Source organism: Schistocerca serialis, chromosome 2 (genome assembly GCF_023864345.2).
Source record: "Schistocerca serialis cubense isolate TAMUIC-IGC-003099 chromosome 2, iqSchSeri2.2, whole genome shotgun sequence".
Lineage (NCBI taxonomy): Eukaryota > Metazoa > Arthropoda > Insecta > Orthoptera > Acrididae > Schistocerca > Schistocerca serialis.
In genome coordinates, this window is record NC_064639.1 from 871506506 (window position 1) to 871524388 (window position 17883).

A 17883-nucleotide genomic window follows, 5' to 3' on the forward strand; every position below is an offset into this window, starting at 1 on the left:
CACACTGCTGCATGTGTTTGAGCTGTATATTTTCGTGCTTCGACAGCGGACTAATTGATTCATGAATACATTAATATTAATCCTGGCGCGGACCGCGAGAGGCTTTCGGTGTAGCGCCGGGTACAGTTGCGGCCGCTCAAAATGGAGGCGCCCGGCCGCCCGCTCTGCCGCCACAGTTGCAGAGGAAACGTGTGTCCCAGTGGCGACATCCACGGCGATTCCTTTTTCTCTTCTCGTTCCGGGTGCTGCTCCAGCCGCGAGTGACTTTCTAGCACGGAGGCAGGTAACCGCCGCGAAGGCTCGCCCCAGACCTGTACGGAGAGCGGCTCTCGCGGCTGTCTCGACATTTAAAAGCAAACACTTGTTGGCCTGCCACAGCACCACCCCTTAATGCATAAGCAATTAGCAGACTTGCCTCAGCTGTATACACACACATACGACACTGATAATGTGTACAGAAATACTCTCGCCACCGTGTGAGCCGTCTCTGGTGCTAGGGCCATATTTAGTAACTTCCATTTTATCCGTAGTGGCTAGCGTTGGAGAATGATTTACATTCGTAAAATATAAGCGAAATAACCACTACGTTAAAAAAAAAAAACAACTACAAAGCACGATACATTATGAGCTATAAAGTCCCAACTTCAGATTGTTAGTCATTATTTGTTCATCGCAAAAGCTTCAGATAGAAACTAATGAGAAGAAATTACACCTGTCAGAACAACTTGAAGTACTTTTGCAAACAGATTTTTTTCCAACGAATTATAAATAATGGAACTGATTTCAGGAGACATAGTTTTTGCACTTGTGTAACACAACTGTCGTATCTTGACCACAAGTGTTTTTAGTTGAATCACTTCTCCCTACTCGTTTCGACCACTGGCCATCTTCAAAGGACTGCTAGTTGTATAACCCTTTTCAAGGTGGTCTGTGATCGAATCGTGTAGGGAGAAGTGATTCAATAAAAAAACACTTGTGGTCAAGACATGACATTTGTGTTACGTAAGTGTAACAGTGAGTGCTGCATCTTATGTCGCTTTTCTCAAATATCTTCCCACAATTTCTTCAGTAATTTTGCAGATAATTATTTACAGCCCTCAAGTCTGCTCTGCAATGCATAAGAGAGCTGTAATATTAACTATAGCCTCGCCTTAGAATAGAAAAAATGAAACATCTTTATTTTTAGTAATATTTTTACTTGTTTGTATTTTTGTAACATACATGAATTTTCAAATTGATAACATGTGAAAAAAATCTGTGTAACACACAAAATTTGTGTGTTCAAAAAGTGAAGTCTGTACAACTAATAACAGAAGCAGTAAGTTGTTTTTGTACAAACGTTCATTTTAGTGACAATTATTTCACCATCATAACTAAACTGTATTTTTGAAATATGGTCAGTGAGCACTGCCAAATACAAATAGTGACTAAATAATGTAATAAGTACTTAAACATTAGCGTTTGCAGTCCAAAATGTATTGTAGCTTCTAATAAAAACATCTGTTTGTTACAGAATGCGGTTGCTTTTTCTATATAATAGTCATTTAAAATTAATACCTAACTGTTCTGGGAGGAGTTTCGAGTGCCGTAGTACCGAGAGACCAAATACATGTATTTTGTTAACAAACATAGTGAGTTAGAATCATTGTAAAGTCAGTCAGAATGTCAAATCTTAATGAGATGTGCTATTCATTAACACGGTGCTTCAAATCGATAAAACTAATAGCATTCGTAAGCTAACCTCAGTTGCCCATGAGCTGTCGACAGCACATCCCTGCCAGCGCTCCTCCTTTATATCGATGTTCCTGACCAAGCTTTCGTTCCCCCCCCCCCCCCTTTTTTTTCCGTCTCTCCTTCTCGCACCAGCAAAATAGGTGGTATCTTTTCAACATTGTCAAATGAAACAGAACTTTGCGTGCTGGCCAAGCAAACTTACATGGCGAAACTTGCTCCATGTCAAACAGTCAAACAGGCTGTACAATAGTTTACACCTCTAGATGCTAATGCAGACTGTGTGTCTCCCATTACATAATTAAATATTAAACAAAAAGTGACTTTCTGCATGTTGCCTACTAACCCAGCCCTCTTACCTTATGAATCTCAATGAAAAAACTCAGCAGGGTGCAGAGAATCTCGACCTGGGTTAAAATACACACGTGACACTTAACATGCAACTAACGTAATAATGTAAGAAAATACACTGAAGACCCAAAGAAACCGGTACACCTGCTTAGTATCGTGTAGGGCCCCAGCGAGCACGCAGAAGCGCCGCAAAAGGACGTGACATGGACTCGCATGGACTCAGCTAATGTCTGAAGTAGTGCTGGAGGGAACTGACACCATGATGCCTACGGAGCTGTCCATAAATCCGTAAGAGTACGAGGGGGTGGAGAACTCTTCTGAACAGCACGTTGCAAGACATCCCAGATATGTTCAATAATGTTCATATCTAGAGAGTTTGGTGGCCAGCAGAAGTGTTTAAACTGAGAAGAGTGTTCCTAGAGCCACTCTGTAGCAATTCTGGACATGTGGGGTGTCGCATTGTCCAGGTGGAATAGCCATAGTCCGTCGGAATGCGCAACGGACTTGAATGGATGCAGGTGATCAGACAGGATGCTTACGTACGTGTCACCTGTCAAAGTCGTGTCTAGACGTATCAGGGGTCCCATATCACTCCAACTGCACACGCCCCACAACATTACAGAGCCTCTACCAGCTTGAAGAGTTCCCTGCTGACATGCAGGGTCCATGAATTCATGAGGTTATTTCCAAACCCGTACACGTCCATCCGCTCGAGATAATTTGAAACGAGACTCGTCCGACATGTTTCCAGTCATCAGCAGTCAAATGTCGGTGTTGGCGGGCCCAGGAGAGGTGTAAAGCTTTGTGTCGTGCTGTCATCAAGGGTACACGAGTGGGCCTTCGCCTTCGAAACCGCATATCGATGATGTTTCGTTGAGTGATTCGCGCGCTGACACTTGTTGGTGGCCCAGAATTGAAATCTGCAGCAATTTGGTGGTGGGTTACACTTCTGTCACGTTGAACGATTCTCTTCAGTCGTCGTTGGTCTCGTTCTTGCAGGATCTTTATCCGGCCGCGGCGATGTCGATGATTTGATATTTTACCGGATTCTGATATTCACGGTACACTCGTGAAAGGATCGTACGGGAAAATCACCGCTTAATCGCTACCTCGGAGATGCCTTGTCCCATCGCTCGTGCGCCGACTATAACACCACGCTCAAACTCACTTAAATCTTGATAACCTGCCATTGTAGCAGCAGTAATCGATCTAATAATTGCGTCAGACACTTGTTGTCTTATATAGACGTTACCGACTGTAGCACCGTATTCTGCCTGTTTATATATCTCTGTTGGAATACGCATGCCTATATCAGTTTCTTTGGCGCTTCAATTAATAAACATGTTAAATTATGAAATACCGAAATGGTTAAGTACATTAAAGAAAATTAACGACTTAAAGAACAGTTGTAATTATGTTCTTCAAAACATTGGTGAGAATATCTTGAGCATTTGGTTTAGGAATATTACTCAAACTGGTTCAAATGGCTCTGAGCACTATGGGACTTAATATCTGTGGTCATCAGTCCCCTAGAACTTAGAGCTACTTAAACGTAACTAACCTAAAGGACATCACACACATCCATGCCCGAGGCAGGATTCGAACCTGCGACCGTAGCGGTCACGCGGTTATAGACTGAAGCGCCTAGAACCGCACGGCCACACCGGCCGGCCTAGGAATATTACTCCATTGCGATTTGTGGCACAGCAACTTCGATGCACTACGCCTGCTAGTCCACTGCCTGCACACAACTGACAGATCGCGTGCGCGTCTGTTGTTTACCGTTGTTAGGTCAAGCTGACGTCGCTTACGCGGTAGGAATAGGATCAGCTGGGCGTGTTTTGGAAGGACGGCGTACCTCCAGGTACGGAGTGGTAGAGGGCGTGGTTTTGCCCTGGGCGTCGGCGCGCGTGTGGTCTGGTGCGAGGTGGCGAGTGGAGCTGGACTCGACCGCGCTCTCCGCGTTCTTAGAATAACGGCGGGCGCCGACACAAAGGCCGCCGCGCGACACAACAGTTTATTTTGAACCCGAGTAGGCCCTGTAAACTACACGGGCCGGCGTTCCAGCGCGCCCCTCTGCCGTCCTCTCCCGTTACTTAATAGCCGCGGCAGGGACACTGACTTCCCCGGCGTCGTCCCCTGTGCGTCTGCAAGCAGCGCCGAATGCGGTTCGTTTCAAGAGGCCTACGACATTTCTCGGTACGGCACAGGGCTGGCGATGTTATACACTATGTGATCAAAATTATTCAGACACCTGGCTAACAATGACTTACAGTTTGTGGCGCCCTCCATATGTAATGCTGGAATTGACGCACCCTTAGCCTTGATGACAGCTTCCACTCTCGGAGGCGTACGTTCAATCAGGTGATGGAGCGTTTCGTGGGGAATGGCAGCCCATTCTTCACGGAGTGCTGCACTGTCGAGAGGTATCGATGTCGGTCGGTGAGGCCTGGTACGAAGTCGGCGATCCAAAACATCCCAACGGTGTTCCTTAGGAATCAAGTGAGTACTCTGTTCAGGCCAGTCGATTGCAGGGATGTTATTGTCGTGTAACCACTCCGTAACAGGCCGTGCATTATGAACAGGTGCTCGATCATGTTGAAAGATGGAATCGCCATCCCCGAATCGCTCATCAACATTGGGAAGCAAGAAGGTGCTTAAAACATCGATGTAGGCCTGTGCTGTGATAGTGCCACGCAAAACAACAAGGGATGCAACCCTCCTTCACAAAAAAACACGACCACACCATAACACCACCACCTCCGAATTTGACTGTTCGCACTATACACGCTGGCAGATGACGTTCACCGGGCATTCGCCATACCTACACCCTGCCATCGGATCGCCACATTGTGTACCGTCATTCGTCACTCCACGCAACGTTTTTCCACTATTCAATCGTCCAATGTTTACGCTCCTTACATTAAGCGACGTGTCGTCTGGCATTTACGGGCGTGATGTGTGGCTTATGAACAGTTTTCTCACCTCCCGCCTAACTGTCATAGTACTTGTAGTGTATCCTGATGCTGTTTGGAATTCCTGTGTGATGGTCTGGATAGATGTCTGTCTATTACACATCACGAACCTCTTCAACTGTTGGCAGTCTCTGTCAGTCAACAGACAAGGTCGGCCTGTACGCTTTTGTTCAGTACGTGTCCCTTTACTTTCCCACTCCGCTATCACATCGGAAACAGCGGACCTAGGGATGCTTAGGAGTGCCTAAATCTCGCGTACAGACGTATGACACAAGTGACACCCGATCACCTGACCACATTCGAAGTCCGTCACTTCTTCTGTGAAGAGCTTCTGTTAAATTAGGAAGGTAGGAGACGAGGTACTGGCGGAATTGAAGCTGTGAGGACGGGGCGTGAGTCGTGCTTGGGTAGCTCAGTTGGTAGAGCACTTGCCCGCGAAAGGCAAAGGTCCCGAGTTCGAGTCTCGGTCCGGTACACAGTTTTAATCCGCCAGGAAGTTTCACATCAGCACGCACTCCGCTGCAGAGTGAAAATCTCTTTCATATAATTGATTCATCCAGCTGGGCAGTGGATCAACCTTCTTTAGTGCGGATGCACAAGTACGTCCGACCTCCTGCTGGAATCTCAGATTCTAGGCGCTACAGTCTGGAACCGCGAGACCGCTACGGTGGCAGGTTCGAATCCTGCCTCGGGCATGGATGTGTGTGATGTCCTTAGGTTGGTTAGGTTTAAGTAGTTCTAAGTTCTAGGGGACTGATGACCTCAGATGTTAAGTCCCATAGTGCTCAGAGCCATTTGAACCATTTGGAATCTCAGAGTAGCGAGTGTGGAGTCAATGGACAGGGACTGCGGACAGTTGGTGCTCGGTGAGAATGTGGATAGGGTGTGAGGCGTGCCGAGATGGTCGCGCAGTTGCGCTAAACGCTGTATCCCGGATGGTGCAGTGGTTAAAGCACCTGCCTACTAAGCAGGAGATCTCGGGTTCGAATCCTGGTGCGGTACGCATTTCCACTCGTTGCCCCTGACTTTGCATAATGTCCCGATGCAGCTGACATCAGTGATCCCTTCATTTTCCTTTCCTTTCTCCCACCTTCAATTTACATGTTTTTTTTTTAAAAAAAATGCTTGGTTGCTTATAGACGGTCGCTGGTTTTCTCTGAATTTGTTTATTAACTGTCATGACGCATTGTATTTCTGCATTACGATACCTTGCTAATTTGCACTGTAACAGATTTATATTTCCTTTGGTCATATCTTGACAATTTTACAAACTGTTAAAGAAATAGTAAAGATTTATTATGCTGACCTTACTATAACACATAACGTGAATTTCTGTTAGAAAGGTTTGTATTAGAAGGTACATTGATACGCACTTCCTCCAATTGTCTCTTAAGAATTTGAATATAATTCTTGCATTGATCACGAATCTGTGTGTGGCGCTATTTTTAATGTGTCAACGGGGTGGCTGTCTCACCCAAAGTTTTTCGTAAGTGGTCAGTCAGTGACATTTCCCCATGCTGTTCTTTTAGCTGTTTTGTGTTTTGTTTTCCCTCTGTTTTAATTTCTTGATTAGCTCTCTTGCTTCCTCATTGGTTTTAGTGCATGTGAGAGTGCCTGTGCGATATAGTCATTGTGTGGTCCTTTCGTGTGCATGCGCGTACGACAGTTTTCGTTCTTATCCACATTCGTTTGTTTTAATCGATGTCGGGGCGCTGATAACCTCGCCGTTGAGCGCCCATAAGATCCCAAACCACACACACACGCTTTGTAACCGTGCATCGACACAGGAACGACAGAGCCATCCTCCCAGCTCATCCGCTTGCGCTGTTCATATTGTGTATGGAACTCCAAGAGTACCTGTTTGTTTCTATGTTTTGGTAGTGACAGTCGTTGACGTCTACTCAGTCTCTTGTATCTATATCAGAAAGTGTTTCGTTCATGAATATATAGGTCATCAGGTGATGGGTCAAACTCTAAACGTTCCAGAAATTCAGAGAAAATCAGCGACTGTTTTTAAGCGACCATGCAGCTTTTTTAAATTCCTTCCTTCCAATAATGTCTTCTGCCTCACCATTTAGAACCGTACTGTCGAACTAATTAACACATTAAAGTAACCTCCGACTAACCTTTGAGTATAAATTAACAGACCAACGCCATCTATGAAATACATAACATAAAGCCCACTAAGCCCGCATCTCGTGGTCGTGCGGTAGCGTTCTCGCTTCCCACGCCCGGGTTCCCGGGTTCGATTCCCGGCGGGGTCAGGGATTTTCTCTGCCTCGTGATGGCTGGGTGTTGTGTGATGTCCTTAGGTTAATTAGGTTTAAGTAGTTCTAAGTTCTAGGGGACTGATGACCATAGCTGTTAAGTCCCATAGTACTCAGAGCCATTTGAAAGCCCACTAACGACTGAATATGGGGCCCTTTGAATTCATCAAACAACTTGACAGCAAATATGTAAATTTGGCAGGAAGAGAACCCCCTATCAACAAAGTAGTTGCTGTTACGAGGTGCCTTGCTTGCACACAGCACCGTACAGAATCGTCACAGGGCCAGATAGGGTTTATTGAATGACGTTTTACAGTACGTAAGTGAAGTTTAGGATTGTGCGTGAGAATATAGGTCAGTGTTCACTGACGTTTCTTCAATCTCTGATGTAGTTAGAGATCCAGTGAACGATGACCAACCACACTTGTATAACGCCCGGTTCGGCTTTTCTTGGCGGTGACGAGATAGGTCCTGAGACACTCGCTGAGAAACTGTCCTGAGGTACTACTTTCAGGTACGCACTTGAGGTACTAACTAACTAATTACTGAGTGCAACTGTGTGTCTGCTTATATCCGTATATGGCGGATGGATATCCACCTGGGAACTATTTGTGTGGCGTAGCGCGGATGCGTAGCGTAATCCGTGTCGTGTATACATTGCCTTGGTCGTTCATCTTTACTAAGTTGCGCCTGAATCAAAGGCAAGTCGGTGCTCTTTTATGTAGGCTGTGTCCCATACCTTTTGGGGAAACAGAGAAGGGGAGTGGTTCCTCCATACCAGAAAGTCTTAATCTCACTTACCCTCTCTTTTGCCAAAATCCGCTGAATTGCCTCTCCATTAAAAGCCCATCACTCCCTCCCTCCCTCTAAATCCTCACCCTCGCCACCCCACTTTTGCAGTAAAGTATTAATTTCCATCATTTTTCCCACAGTGAACACTGAAGTTCCTAACCTTCCTGTAAAGTGATAGCAACCATCCAATGATTACCAAAACTGGCCCTATGCCGCACTTGTATCATTATCCCCCTCCCCCAACTTTAGCTACATACTCCCCACGTCATATCGCAATAACACCTGACAACGAAGGCCGCCCAAGATCTACGCATTCTTCCAGCTTTAACAGAATAATTCCTTTCGTCTCCATGCCTAGTTTCATTCTTGTCACTCTTCTCCCTTCCATTTCAAGAGTTTGATTCCTGGTCGCCACCCACATCATTTGCATCTCGAATCCTTTCCAAAACACTCTCTCACAAAAACCCTGACCACCTACTGCTCACTTCTTTCTCAAAATCAGAACAATCCTTTTATCGCTTATTCCTAATCACTGACAGCCCCAAAATCTTGCAGCACCATTACCGCCGATGATTTTCAACACCATTGGAAGATATCAATTGTTATTTATAAGAGTAAAAAATCCAAGGAAATTACCGATATTTTAACTTATAGACTTTATTCTGCTACAATATTATACAAAAATTAATAATATTCAGACATTAAGAAATGGGCATCTGAACTCAAATGCCGCTATACTTTTCTCTGAAATCATCTACAGTGTCCGCCCCGATAGCTAAATGGTCGGCATGACGGACTGCCGTCCTAAGGGGCCCGGTTTCGATTCCCGGCTGGGTCGGGGATTTTCTCCGCTCAGGGACTGGCTGTTGTGTTGTCTTCATCATCATTTCATCCCCATGCGGCGCGCAGGTCGCCCATGGTGGCGTCGAATGTAATAAGACCTGCACCAAGGCGGCCGGACCTGTCCCATAAGGGCCTCCCGGCCAATGACGCCAAACGCTCATTTCCATCTACAATCTAAACGAAGTACGTTCAAAAACTTCGATCACACATGGAAATGTCGAGAAAATGCGCAGTACTGCTATGGACGAAAGGCGATTTAAGGTGTATGAAACATTTGCCGCGGTAAGTGTACCAGGAGACAGTACTATTACTTTTGCATAAGGGATTACCTATGAGAAAACTGTGTGATGGATGGACGCTGCTTTTTCAGTGATGACGGATAGCAAATGGAAAAATGCATTTCTCGGCAAATTATGGATTATTTTAAAAGGAACCAGCTGATTTTTTTTCTGAACTAGTTACCTTGTGTAAGATGTTTCCCAGGAACTAACGACAAAAATTGATAATACTTTAGGTCATTAACTTTAATTAAGAGAGGTTATAGTTTTTAAAACTAAAAACCGTACCGGGAAGTAGGTAGGATTGAAACCAGATCGGCGACAGGCAGTCTAGCACACTACTGAGCTACTTCACTTGTCTGCTACCGTGCTCCTTATGACCTGTATATGAGGTGTGTATGAGCTATGTTTAAAACTTTAGAGCCCATTTTTCGGGATTTTCTGGTTAGTGCCCTTTAAGACTTGAGGTATACTACTAACCTGCGAAGCCTCATCCCGAACCGAATATCCCAGACCGGAAGTTCCCCTCGTAAGTCGGAGTGGCGACTATGTAGAGAAGTAGCTGGATGGTGTTGAACCTCCGCCCTTGTCTGTTGCGCGATGGCGTTATCCACGGTTGCATATCCAGAGGTTTACTGCTTTAGGCTGTTGTTCGATGTTGTGCCGCTAGTATACAGAAATACTAACGTTTCCACACACATTTACTTCGTAAACGGAAACGAAATCACTCTTTCATCACGTTTCCTGACATGGTCAACATAGAAATAATGAGATGGTTGAAATGGCTCTAAGCGCTATGGGACTTAGCATCTGAGGTCATCAGTGCCATAGAACTTAGAACTACTTAAACTTAACTAACCTAAGAGCATCACACACATCCATGCCCGGGACAGGATTCAAACCTGCAACCGTAGCAGCAGCGCGGTTCCGGTCTGAAGCACCTAGAACCGCTCGGCCAAATATGAGAGAAAGTGTCTACGGTCAGTGACTGCAGGCAGTTGTATGGTTTCCACTGGAGCTCAGGATTGACTAACATATCTGTCTGAAGCGGTTCTGTTTATCTATGTACACACGCAAATAAATACATACTCTGTAAACCACTGCGAAGTGTATGAGAGGGGGTACGACTTGTTAGGTTACTAGTCTCCTGCCCTTTCCAATGGAGCGCTGTGCAATGAGTGTGTGTGATGAGGAAATTCAAACATAAATTAATGGAGTGCAATTTTCAGAAGTGTCCCGCGGTAAAAACTGGTTATTTTAATTTGGAATCACTATTTCTCACATCCGCCCTCAGTAACAATGATTTTACGGGATCGTCCATTTCATGCCGCTTCTCAATGTTACTCCCAAATACTAAGTGCCCTCGTCATGTCCACTAGTAATCTTGTAACTATATATTATCGGGTTCTGTTTCGCCTTTATAGGCTCTTATCCACATCTGGAGAGAGCAGTCATTTATTAGACCAAGGGCAAATTTTGTCCAAGTTTATGTGCATTTCCTTACGATTGTCGATCCATGGTACGTTGCTGTGGGCAACAGCATTGTCAGAGAACAACCTCCTAGTGCTGTTGATCCTATCCGACACTTGTCTTTGTAATCACGCCTACTGTGTCGTTTTCTTGAAGAGTGCACATTATGACACTGGCTGACTGTAACGTGTTGTTATTGTTCTTGTTGTTACACCCCGTGCTCGATGCGCAACCACAGCACACAGTCGCTGCTGTCTGCAGAGTTTTGGGGTTGTTCTTGCAGGGTCGTGCTGCGAAGGCTCACTGCTGACTGTAGCGTGTTGTTGTTGCTGTTATTTGTAGGCTCGTGCTGCGAAGGCTCACTGCTGACTGTAGCGTGTTGTTGTTGCTGTTGTTTGTAGGCTCGTGCTATGTGGGCTCACTGCTGGCTGTAGCGTGTTGTTGTTGCTGTTATTTGTAGACTAGTGCTACGTGGGCTCACTGCTGACTGTAGCGTGTTATTGTTGCTGTTATTTCTAGGCTCGTGCTATGTGGGCTCACTGCTGACTGTAGCTTGTTGTTGTTGTTGCTGTTATTTGTAGGCGCCTGCTACGTGGGCTCACTGCTAACTGTAGCGTGTTGTTGTTGCTGTTATTTCTAGGCTCGTGCTATGTGGGCTCACTGCTGACTGTAGCGTGTTGTTGTTGCTGTTATTTCTAGGCTGATGCCACGTGGGGCTCACTGCTGACTGTGGCGTGTTGTTGTTGCAGTTATTTCTAGGTTCGTGCTATGTGGGCTGACTGCTGACTGTAGCATGTTATTGTTGCTGTTATTTCTAGGCTCATGCGACATGGGCTGACTGCTGACTGTAGCATGTTGTTGTTGCTGTTATTAGGAGGCTCGTGCTTTGTGGGCTCATTGCTGACTGTAGCGTGTTGTTGTTGCTGTTATTTCTAGGCTGATGCCACGTGGGGCTCACTGCTGACTGTGACGTGTTGTTGTTGCAGTTATTTCTAGGTTCATGCTATGTGGGCTGACTGCTGACTGTAGCGTGTTGTTGTTGCTGTTATTAGTAGGTTCGTGCTACGTGGGCTCACTGCTTACTGTAGCGTGTTGTTGTTGCTGTTATTAGTAGGCTCATGCTACGTGGGCTCACTGCTGAATGTAGCATGTTGTTGTTGCTGTTATTTCTAGGTTAGTGCTACGTGGGCTCACTGCTGACTGTAGCGTGTTGTTGTTGCTGTTATTAGGAGGCTCGTGCTACGTGGGCTCACTGCTGATTGTAGCGTGTTGTTGTTGCTGTTGTTTGCAGGATCGTGCTAACTGGGCTCACTGCTGACTAGCGCGTTGTTGTTGCCGTTGTTTACAGGGTCGTGCTACGTGGGCAACCACAGCGCGCGCTCGCTGCTGGTGTTCGTGGTGGTGCCGCAGCTGGCGTGGCTGTGCGCCGGCGGCGCCCTGCTCGCCGCTGGCTGGCTGGGCTGCCGCAGGCGCCGGGGCGCCGCCGCCAGGATGCGAACCCTGGGCCCGGACGCCAAGCTCAACCAGGTGAGCGCCGCGCCGCCCCAGCCACCACCTACCCTCTACACAATATTCGAGAACTGCTGTCTTCTGAGTTCTTACAAGAGCAATAAATCGTTATACTGTTATTGCTAATCACAGTTTGGACCTACTGGAGCTTGCAATACACAATATGAGGCCTTTTCAGATTTTTTTTTTTAAATATTTCCTCGGTGCCCACATCGCTCTTGTTTACTCAAAATGTGCTCTTTTCTGCTCGTCAGACCAGGCTCCTCCTTGGATTTTTTTCTGCCATACCGACGTCCACCCGTGAATCTTATGCGTAAATACGCTGAAGAGCCAAAGAAAATGGTACACCTGCCTGATATTGGTTACGGCCCCCGCGAGCACGTGGAAGTGCCACAACACGACGTGGCATGGACTCGACAAATATCTGAAATAGTGCTGGAGGGAACAGGCTCCATGAAGCCTGCAGGGCTGTCCATAAATCCGTAAGAGTACGAGGGGGTGGAGATGTTTTCTGAACAGCACTTTGTAAGGCATTCCCCTCGCACTCTTACGGATTTATGGACAGCCCTGCAGGATTCATGGAGTCAGTTCCCTCCAGCGCTTGAGACATTAGTCGAGTCCATGCCACGTCGTGTTGCGGCACTTCTGTGTGCTTGCGGTGCCTCCACACGATATTAGGCAGGTTGTAAGAGGTCCATGAGTAAGGAATTTATTGCTACCGCACTCGAGCAGATGTAATTTCGATGGATTGTTCACGTGCTGCATGCGACATGCAAGCTATAAGAGAATCTCAAACCAGAGAGCAGTGTTGGCTGCAGCAGGAGCTGTGTCAGTAGGAGTAAGTAGTAGCTAGCAGTCCGGTGTATGGAATTCGCGAGGCCTGTCGTGGGGAGCATGGCGGTGTCTGAGCGATGTAGTATCAGGTAAAAATAGCCGCGCGCATATATAGTTTATTACAACAAAATTTGTACTATTGTTATATCAAGTCCCATGTCAATGTTTTAAAAAATCTTTTAATATTTATCTTTTCTATAAAATTAACTTTTTTGACAATCATTAATTTGAATTTAAATAATTTATTAATTTCTGCAATCCATGGTCATCCCGATTATCGTAAAGAAAAATCAGTTGTTTCTTTTTATACATGACAGATCTAGCGGCCAGCATTTCACACGGCCGTGCCAGAAAAATTTCTTATAGGATCAGATATATACGCGTTATCCGGCGACTTCACTGAGGTAAGATTTTTCAATTTATTCAGAATGAATTTTCAGGGCCATGACACAGCACTGCTGACGTCCAAAATTTACCAATTTAAATTCACAGTCAATTATTGAAAGGTTTTAAGTGAGCCTCAGTTTTATTGAGGGATTAGTCACATTTTATTTTTGGCAGGTTACGGAATTTATCTGTTGGAAAGTTATACTAAATGTGAATGCAATATCATTTTTTTTTCTGTTGGGAGGTTACACTGAATGTGAATCCTACACATATTTTTACTGTTGGGAGGTTACAAGGCGTACCAGTTTCTTTGGCTCTTCAGTGTATTTATTATAAAATGCATATTGTATATTCAACCGGGAAACTTCGTTAGTAATGTTGAGAGGCACCCACATGCCTTGCTCATACTGTGGCATCAAATAGTCAGGGCTGCAAGATGAGTGGTCTGCCAAGCGAGTGGACTCATTCTTATTTATCGAGTAACATGAACTCTAGTACTCACAATTAAGTTACAGGTTATTCTCCTGTTTGAATATTACGCAACGGAAACGGAAACGCACATCTGACATTCAGTAATTTACACAACTCTGGCTGTTCACTACGCACTGGCAATACCACATTTTCTTTCTTATTTAACGGCTTTGATCAACACGTGGCAATCGCACTGAATATGAATGGCGCACACATTATAAATTCTAGATATCATGACAACATACTATTCGAAGGAAAAGGCCACTAATCTTGTTCTTTTCACTATCTTTTTTATTCCGATAAATTCTATAACCTAAACACACAAATTCTATAACCTACAACAATAACACATGAGAAATTCCGCCCAGTGGGCATGGCTTTACATTGGTGATTCTCTAGCTTATGGTCTCGTAATTATCTAATACTACAGTGCACTTTCTGGATAGGATGGTGTATCTTTTGCTATATCTCACACTTAGACTCTCTCAACCATCATCACGAAACTTTCCTCCAGACAGACCGAGCGGTAGAAAAAGGAACATGCATAACCCACTGCCTCTTGTTACTCTCCCGTGTCAACCACACATACTTAAATTTCATGAAATACATCACACTGGCAACATACAATACAAAGAAATAGTCACAACGTTATAATCACATCACTTTCAGCTTTCCCACTTCAATTAGTATTTATCCCAGTTTCACACGACACTGCCCCACTTCGTAACTTTTCTTTCCTACTATGAACTCTGGAGGATATATGCACGTCTTCCTGTGCAATGCAAGCCAAGTGGCGTTGCTGTATAGACGGCTGACTCACCTTGCTTCATTCTCAGAGTATTATAGTTTGAATCAAGCGTCACACAGCAGCATAACACGCAAAGTAATATTAAGAACATATTCATCACACACGCGAGTCCTCAACTGATACCATGGACGAGTACTTCTCTCTATCTTTTGTCTCATACACAGTTTGAGACTCACACAGTACTCACCACGTGGAAGTATTCGTCTCTAATTTAAAGTCCTGCACACGCCATTTCTTAAATATTTCCAACTTATAGTACACACGCTAGTAATTCAGCTTAACTTAAGCACTCGGAAGTATTTCAGCTTAGTACTAGCACTCACAAGTATTTAAACTTATTGCTACACGTGGTTTCAATGTGACCGTCGGTCACTTCCGAAGATTACTACGATCCCCTTAATATTACCTGCCTGTCATTTAATTGTCCCCCCAAAAGTTCCTGGAATAGAGAAATAATTGAAACTTCCTGGCAGATTAAAACTGTGTGCCCGACCGAGACTCGAACTCGGGTCCTTTGCCTTTCGCGGGCAAGTGCTGTACCATCTGAGCTACCGAAGCACGACTCACGCCCATGAGTCGTGCTTCGGTAGCTCAGATGGTAGAGCACTTGCCCGCGAAAGGCAAAGGTCCCGAGTTCGAGTCTCGGTCGGGCACACAGTTTTAATCTGCCAGGAAGTTTCATATCAGCGCACACTCCGCTGCAGAGTGAAAATCTCATTTTGGGGAGAGAAACAATTATTCCAAACTACTCTTTAAGTATTTCACATGCTGACCATTCTCTCCATTCTTTTGTCTTTACGGAGCACACTTAAGACAGGTCTTACCAACACAAGATCCAGCGCCAGAGTACTGAAACATGGCCGTTCTTCAGGTCATCTCGCACCTCCACCGAGGTGGGGGAGCACCATGCTACCGTATTGGTCAGCCACATTTCAGGTGCTCAAGGCTCAGGTAAATTTCATCTCTCTGGTTCCAGCGAAGGTGACCAAAGGACCGTCTCAAAGATGATCAATACTGCACATTCACTATCTGCAGTTAGCAGACGACCATACATCCATTCATTTCGCAGATCTCACCAAATTGGATGTAGGGATTTATTTTGTGGAAGTGCACATGTGATCAATTAAATAAATAAATTGTCATTCTTTCCGGTATCCTGGTATCCGGCTTCGCTGTATTAATTGAAATTGAGTTATTATTGCAAAAAATATGTTGTTCTGACAAGAATAACGAAGAATGCTGTACGTATTTTCAATGTCGGGCGGTACTGTATGTGGCTGAAGTGACAGCTTACGTGCAGGGTTTTTCGTGTCTGTGCGCAGGGTGAGCTGTGCCGCCTGGGGGCGCTGGCCGGGGCGTGCGCGGTGCCCGCGGCGCTGAGCCTGGTGGCGCTGCTGGTGGAGTACGGGGCGCGCCGCCCCCACGAGGCGGGGGCGACGCCGCTGTGGGCGCCGCTGCTGCGGCTGGCGGCGGGGCAGGCGGGCGCCGTGGCCGTGGCCGGCTGGGTGTGGCTGTGTTCGCCGCCGCCCTGCCGCTCGCTGCGCGCCTGGCGCCGCCTCCAGCCGTGCAAGCAGCCGCCGCCCGCTTCCGCCGCCCCCGCGCCGCCGCCGCACCCGCCGCCGCTCTACTACCAGCCGGCGGCGCTGGCCCGGCCGCCCTACCAGCACGCCGCGCCCTCCACCACCGCGCAGCTGGTGCACCTGCAGCACAGCGCCGCCCACGCCTCCCAGCCGCTGCTGCCCGCCACCCTGGGCCAGCACCAGCCGCTGCTGCTGCCCGCCGGCCCCGCCGCCCACGTCCACGGCGGCCACAAGCCGGCGCGCAAGCACCGCTCTTCCAAACACACCAAGCACGGCAGTGAGACCACTGTCTGACCGCACCGCTGCCTCCACTGGCCGAACAGCTTCACTGTTTACGATACTCGTAGTGGTGTAGGACACTAGAGACGAGAAACCGACTGTATTGTCAGACTCCTCGCCAGAGCTGAGCAACAACTCTTCGACTGTGCAGTGACGTCTGCACTCCCTGGCAGATTGAAGCTGCGTACTAGACTGGATTTTGCCTTCTACAGTCTGTGTTCTTGCTGCGCATGACACACAACTCGCCCTTACGAGCTCTACTCTGCCGGTACCTCTCAACTCAACTTCCCAAATTCACTGAATCTCTCCACCGTACCGTGCGGCACTGATACCTCGGGAGCTTTCCCAGTTTGAGCATCACCTTTAATTTGTCAGTAAGTTTCATCTGGTATTATGATTTATTGCATGATGCTATAACTTAGCCACTGCCAACAGTTTCTTGAAGATTGAGACAGCTGCTTTCTGTATACTTTCTTTTTATCTCTCTGTTCTTCTCCCACTGCATAACCACAATAAAACTGAAGACTTCGCCCAGTTGCTACAGTTTGCACTCGAATAATGCGTTAACACAGTAGCAACCATTCTCAAATGCCTCTGTTTTTAATATAACATTTCTCTGAGAAGTGGTATTTACACTGTGAAGCGAACTTCCAACAACCCAGCCTAATTCAGAACAGAGACAGCACAGATAACTGAAGAAAAACACATGTTTTCAGGAGAAACTGGTATTTATCCCATTTCAAAAACATGCTACGCATCACATTTCAAAGCTCACTGACTTCCTTACATGTTACTCGCCTGAAAATTTACGAAATTTCACTTAAAACACTTTATTTTATACCACTTATTTTCAGTTCAGTTTCAGCATATGAAATGCCCATATTTCTGGCCTTGTTTTTCGTTCTTTCTTCTTGTCGACAATTCTTATTGTTTGGAGAATCTAAACACTGGTATAGCAGGCAAATTTTATCTTTCATACCATGACAACAGAGCTAAAAATTTCAGTTCCTCTGTGTATGACAAAAATCAGTCCCATTCATATAGTGAATTCTAAAAAAAATATTATTTCTGATAATAACAGAAGACTTCAGGTTAATTTTTTATTTTTTTAAAAATAATCAGACTATGCACACACTATCCTCTTACTATATACTCTGCACCAGAATAGTTGGTAGCTTGGTGTATTAATACAGACAGTTATGTGCACGTATGAATTTACAAAGCATTTTCAGTATAAATAAGATAAAAAATTAAACTACTCATGCCCTCAGGTGTTTCAGTGAATGCAAGTGTTCTGCATGAAAGCAA

At 45.8% G+C, this 17883-nt stretch overlaps 1 protein-coding gene across 1 annotated transcript in view; it reads left to right on the top strand.

Annotated features, from left to right (window-relative positions):
* LOC126456483 (frizzled-4) overlaps nt 1–17025 on the top strand; it is a 479673-nt gene extending 462648 nt beyond the window's left edge. The window contains exons 4-6 of the mRNA XM_050092233.1: nt 12056–12234; nt 16039–16221; nt 17011–17025. Coding sequence (XP_049948190.1) covers nt 12056–12234; nt 16039–16221; nt 17011–17025 — 377 coding nt within the window. The remainder of the gene's footprint in view (nt 1–12055; nt 12235–16038; nt 16222–17010) is intronic.
* The last annotated feature ends 858 nt before the right edge of the window (nt 17026–17883 follow it).